The following is a 6,252-nucleotide window of genomic DNA, read 5'->3' as shown; positions in this document are numbered from 1 at the left end:
ATGGATGGCTGTGAGCCTCTACATCTGTATTAGTCAGGTACTGTCAGAGCCTCTCAGGAGATAGCTGTCTTAATCAGGTCTTTATTCTTGGCACTTAGAACAGTTCCAGATATACAGCAGGTGCTTCATAAATATCTACAGAGCAAGTAACTGGAGATTAAATCCATGGGTATCATGTCACTATGGCCCCCACTCCTCTCCTCATTGGCTACTATTCATAGAACAACGATGGTGCTTACCGAAGCTACCAGGATTTTTTTTTTAATTACATTTAATTATTTTGGGTGCACCTGTGTAGGGGTGGCATATGCATGCCATGGCTCACATGTGAAAGTCGCCGATTCTCTCCTTCCAACATGTGAGTCCCTTGGACTACTCTCAGGTTATCAGGCTTCGTGTCATTCTCCTTTACCTGCCAAGACATCTCACTTGCCCCGCCACCAGGTTTTGAGTACTTAAGTGATGGGAGCAGCCCTTGCTAAGTCCTTGGTATGTGTTATCTCATTAAACCCAGAAGCAGAGAGGTGCAATTATGGTCTCTCCTTTGGAAGGCATGGGGATTAGGTGGCTTGATAGAGCAGTGGGTGCAGGATTTGAATGGAGACCCTGAATGAAGAGTTCAAGCTCTTCACATTACGTATGCCAAAGATGGAGCTCCCCAGAAGGGAACAAGGGCTTGATTTTTCAGCTGCACTGACTCACAGCAGAAGTTCTCTGGTGTGTAGGACTCGCTGGCACACACAGGCAGTAACAGTACAGCTGGACTTAGTGAGCTGTAAGGGAGGCCCCAGAAGCTCAGTGCCACCTCCTCCTCTTCCTCCCCTCCTCCCCCGCCACTCCCCACCTCAGGGTGCTTAGACTCTGACAGCCAGGGAGGAATCCCATGCCAGGTCTCCTCACACTAATTGGCTTAGGAAGCCATGCTTATCTGGGCAAAGCTGGGGCCCAGGAGTTCAAGATTAGGGAGAGCAGGATTCATGGCTTACTGCTTTGCTGCCCACAGGGTCAGAGGAGGCAGAGTTGGGACTTTAATTGGCTTAACAGCCCTCAGTGGCTTAACGGCTCAGAGGGCTGAGGGTGGGAGACAGATAAGGACAGGCTGGTCACACCAGCCCTCAGCCAGATTCATGCCCCACCAAAGGATCTGTTTCCTGCTCTCCCGGGGACTCAGTCTGTTAATGCTTTGAGGCATTTTCTTAGGATCCCAATACACTAAATATGCCGTGTCAGGGATGGGGCTGTATTTGAGGATTAGACAAAGCCAGGTAGGAGCCTCACTTCACCTCACCTCTTTCTATAACCTCAATCAAGTTCCTTGACTTCTCTGAATTTGGCTACCCTGTCTGATGAATGAATGTATCACTAACCACCGAGGGAAGGTTTTAATACAAGATGCCTGGGACCTCTCACATGCCCCTTGCTACAAACATGGCAGATGTGCGGTGTCTATGAGCCCCTTCCTTTTATTTTATGTTCTGACTAAAGGACCTTATATCTCTTGTGAAGAGTTTGCTAGAGGTTATATGAACAACACCCCGCTCCAATGGTTCCTTTGGCTGATGCTACTTTTTAAGTTGTGTGTGTATGTGTGGTTGAGTGTGCATGCGTGTGTGCCACTGCACAGGTGTGTAGAGATCAGAGAACAACTTGGTGGAGTCAGTCTCTCCTTCTATCTTGTCGGTCTTAGAGAGTGAACCCAGGTTGTCAGGCAGGCACCTTAACTCACAGAGCCATTTTATTGGCCCTCACTGACACTATTTTTTAAAAATCTTAGTAGATGATTTTCCAATTTCCCATTGCCCTTGAATAATCAAGACCTGGCAATGCTGAACCCATGATTTCTCATGGCACCATTTAGGGAGTAACCAGGTGGTATCTGGATCTTGTCTAGGACACTTGTATTCCATAACACCTCCCTTGTCTGACACCCCATACACCCTTGTCTATGTGACCCCTCCTGGCTTTTGAAGGCACTGTAAAATCCTGAAAAGCTGAGATTATCTTTATGAGTGAAATTTAGAACTAGGGTATGGGATCAGGAAGAGAATAATCAGCAGTCTCTTAGGTGTCGCTATAGAGGGCTCAGACTTATCTGGTTGCCCCACCCTCACTGCTCAGAACATCTTCTGGAACACCTCATGTGGTAAGCCAACATGTGCCAACACCACTTAATTTCTAGGCATACCAGACTGCATGGCTTCTCTCTACTTCCTCTGAATGTTCCTATTTATCTAGGCCCCTGGCAGTTTAAGAATCCAAAACTTGTGGGACAAGGGTCCACAGTATTCAGTGATAGCAGACCCAGAGTCAGAACTGTAGCCTGGTTAATGTGGCCTGGTGTGCGTGCCTCATTCCCCAAAGCCATTTCTATGAGATCTCTCCTAATTGATTGCAGAGTCTGAATTTACTGAACAGTCAAGCTGGCAGTAATTGCTTTCTAGCTCTCTGTAGACCCCAGCCTCATGCATGGAACAAAATACCCCACAGGTGATCAACTCATTTCAGAACCTGTCCAAAGGGCAGGCGTATTAGGAGGCAGAGGATGCAGTACTACAACCTAGACATAGAAAGGGTGTTGGGGGAGGACCCAAAATTGACCTTGATGACCTTAAGCTGTTCTGGGCAGCAGGTGGTCTCATGTAACTGTGCCACATCATTATGGATCATGAGAACCATATCACATCTTAGGATCACCACATCTAATCATGGCATTTCACACACAGGGAAACTGAGGCTCAGAAACGGAAAGAACCTGCCTGGCCCAAGGTCACTTTCAAACCCAAATGAAAATGTAAGTCTGAAAGTACACCCTCCCCAAATCCAGCATTTCCCCACAGTACACAGTTTCCTCATCATTACCCACACGGTTCAACTGCCTCCCCCTCTCTTCACATTCTTATCTCCACGAAACAGCAGCCGGACTTTCTAACACCGTGCAATCTCACAATCTCAGACTCATAATTCTTCAAGCTTTGGGGAACACTTTGGTGGCAGAATTGCAAGGTGGATAAATTGAACTTGGGTTTTGAAGATGCAGAATCCTGAGTTCCAAAGCTCCCAGTTGATCACTATGTGACCTTGGGCAAGGGTGTCCCCCTCTCTCGGCCTCCCTTCCCTCATCTGCCAAGTGAAAAATTTAATACTAAGCACAGGATAGAATGATTAGAGAAGACACAGGAGAGAATGAAGGTGGGAAAAAAAAGGCAACCAGTAGGCTTGGCAGAAACTGAGTGCTTAATAAAATTACAATAGCCTTGTAAATTAGGGTTTGAGTGCCTAAGTAAATGTTTAAAAGAAATGAGATCGAGAGGAAGAATTCAAAAACTAGGACCATGCAAACTCTAAAATCTAAGATTTTTATAGGCCTGATAGTATGACAGTCGATTGTTTTCTTTTTTCTTTTCCCCAGAGAGAGTCTGAGTTTTAAAAATGCTATCCAATGGACACAAACAGCCTCTCGAGGTTAGCCCCCACCGCCTCGGCTGATTGTTCTCCAGTCTAAGTCACCACATCCCAACTCTCACTCTCCCAGTATAGAACAGTGGGAATATCGGAGAATTATTTGTGTTCAGAACCATGGAGTTCAGTGGACCCTTAGCCATTTCCAGCCACCCCCCTCATGCCCATCTATGGTCAGTTCCTCTCCCTATTGGAGGGAAACTCAGTTTCTGTTCAAGAAAGAAGATTACTATTAGCTTCGTGTATGTGGGTTCTGAATGGGGAGGAGGGTAGCCTGTGAGTTATGGGGCAGCTGGCCCACTTTAGGCTAAAGGGAAAAGGGGGGTGAAGCTTTGGCTACCCAGAATAGGAAGTTACCATTTCAGAATCTAAAAATAACTCACCATCTGTCCACTTGGGCACAGAATGATAAATGCAGATTAGTTCCTGGATGTAGACATGAATATTTCTGTGTGTCAAGCTAATAATAATAAGACCACAGATAGTGGTTTCCCCTTCGCTGTACTCCAGGGCAAGAGAAGTGGAATACGCATGATCTTGGCTGGGGAAGATGGGGAAACTAAGGCAGAGAGAGAGAGCCAACCAACAGAATAAGAAGGGTGACACACAGCAAGTGAGCAGCTGGGGCAAACACCAGGGGTCCAGTGTCCAATACTCAGCTCAGATCAAAGTCTTCTGAGCTAGGCAGAGTCCATTCAGATGCAACAGAGTAAATACCCATCTTCTATATCTGAAGAGTGGCTTTCCCCGTGCTTTCCACACCCCCGTTATAATCACAGTAATCCCTGGCATTCCCAAAATATGTTCCAGTCTCCCGAGTCCCCACACAGACCTCCTCTTGCCTGCTCATCCCAACAGGTTAAAAAACAGTAAGCCAGCGAGATGAAGAGTAGAGATTCCTCTCATTTCACAGGTGAGGAAACAGACTTTCAGGGAGGAGGAGGTGTGCCTAAGATCACACAGTAAGCAAACCCATTTTGTCACTGCATAGTACAGCCCAAGGAACTAGAGTAGTTCTGATTTGAGAGGAGCCGTGGTTTAGAATTCCCCCTCTCTCCAATTAACTCAGCCCAGCAGGCACCCTACTTGCTGGCAAAGGATGAAGCTGGAAGTGAACAGTTTGAATGAAGCCCCAGCATTGTTTTCCGGTCTGAGGACTAAGGGGCAGCCAGTAGCTATCTAGTGTCAGAGTCAAGATTCCAGATCTCCTTGGTCCCTTTGGGGGGATGGGAGGGCACTGTGGAGCTCCTCAGGAAGTAGGAGCCAAAGAGTTGCCGAACTGGGTTCACCTCAGGCCCTTTCTCTACAAAACCAGGAAGTTTGGGCGGGATAGTCAGTTAGCTGCCTTGTAGTGAGCTGCAATTCTAAACTGAGTGCCTGTGAGCGGTAGGGAGGACTTCTGGGTGGTTTCCTAAGCCGAGGCTTGGTACCTGGACATGGAGGAAGGGTCAAGGCTGGAAGGATCCCTGTGGTCTTGTTCCAAGTAACACTTGCCCCCACGCCCCCTGACTAATCCTTGCTCACTCATCACTCAGGATCTCTGACCCCATTAGCCAGATCAAAGATATGGATCTGGGGTCCAACAGAGTTTGGCAGAGGTGAGGAGCTGACTGAGAGGAAATCAGAGCTGCAATAGAGTGGGTCGGGGTGAGGGTCAGGAGAGGAGCAGGGTGGGCTAGAAAGGCCAGAGCAGATCTGGGGCGGCATCCCACTCCCAGGACTCAAGCTTCCTTCACCTGCTCTTTTCCTACCTCCAGACCTGGCCGAGTTGTAGGAGGTGAACGAGGGTCTGCAGTAGCCAGACGCAGAGGCGGCAGCAGCGGCGCCGGTAGGTGCCGGCCGAGGATGGTGCAGGCCGGGGGACCAGCTCCGGGCTACCTTCTTTGGTCCGGAAGGAGACAGCACTGTCCTTGGTGCTGATGGCGGCTCCGACTATGTCGCTGTCCTTGGTGCTGACGGCGGGTCCCGGGGTCCCCGCGGGCTCCGAGTAGTCGTAGACGAACCAGCGGAAGCTGAGCAGCTGCACGACCAGCGAGGGCAGCAGCACGAAGAGCAAGGTGAGGCCGAAGTAGGTGCTCTGACCCTGCAGGTAGTAGGAGGCCGCCAGCCACAGGTCGGTGGCGCCGTCGGAGAAGAACACGAGCAGCGCGCACAGCACCCAACAGCAGTCCCGCAGCTCGTAGCGTGGCCCCGGGCACCCCGCCTCCACCGGTCCCGGGCCCGCGATCCCCGCCGCAGCCTCCCCACGCCCTCCCGCCCCGCCCCGATCTGCTCCCGCCGGCCCCTCGGGCCCCGGGCCGGCCACGGCCGCCGCTCCATCCGACTTCGCGGCCATGTTGGCGGAGCAGGAGGCGGGGAGCGACTTCCGGGCGGCGGAGCGGGTGGGGTGCGGAGTGGGGAGGACCCTGCGCGGGCGGCTCCCGCCTCCCGCTCTTCCTCCGCCGCTCCTCTTCCTCCTCCCCTCTACCTCAATTATTCATCCTTGCCGGCGCCGCCCCGCCCGGGCTCCGGCCTGGATGTGGGCCGCCCCTGGGAAGGGAGGGGGCCAGGGAGGGGAGAGCATCCCAGGTCACCCTCGCATGGCTTCCTCGGAGGCGTGGGGCCCAACCACATGCTTTCTGCCTCTGGCCTCCCCCTTTGATTGCCCCCGCCCTAGCCTCTCCTTTTCCATTGATCTCCTGCGGTACCTCCGGTGGTTTGGGTCTTGCAGTGTCCCAGGAGGGTGGGAGGCCTGGGTCTGAGAATAAAAGGACAGGGGTGGGGGCAGCTGCTTGGGCACCTGCCATAACCCGT

General features: G+C 51.3%; 1 protein-coding gene across 1 annotated transcript in view; it reads right to left on the bottom strand.

Moving 5' to 3' along the window:
• Xkr7 (XK related 7) overlaps positions 1-5,957 on the bottom strand; it is a 29,732-nt gene extending 23,775 nt beyond the window's left edge. The window contains exon 1 of the mRNA XM_031372316.1: positions 5,211-5,957. Coding sequence (XP_031228176.1) covers positions 5,211-5,794 — 584 coding nt within the window. The 5' untranslated portion in view covers positions 5,795-5,957. The remainder of the gene's footprint in view (positions 1-5,210) is intronic.
• Between the last annotated feature and the right edge of the window lie 295 nt (positions 5,958-6,252).

The sequence above is a fragment of the Mastomys coucha genome, unplaced genomic scaffold (genome assembly GCF_008632895.1).
Source record: "Mastomys coucha isolate ucsf_1 unplaced genomic scaffold, UCSF_Mcou_1 pScaffold15, whole genome shotgun sequence".
NCBI lineage: Eukaryota > Metazoa > Chordata > Mammalia > Rodentia > Muridae > Mastomys > Mastomys coucha.
The sequence above is the reverse complement of the archived record's forward strand: the minus strand, read 5'-3'. Positions and strand labels throughout refer to the sequence as shown.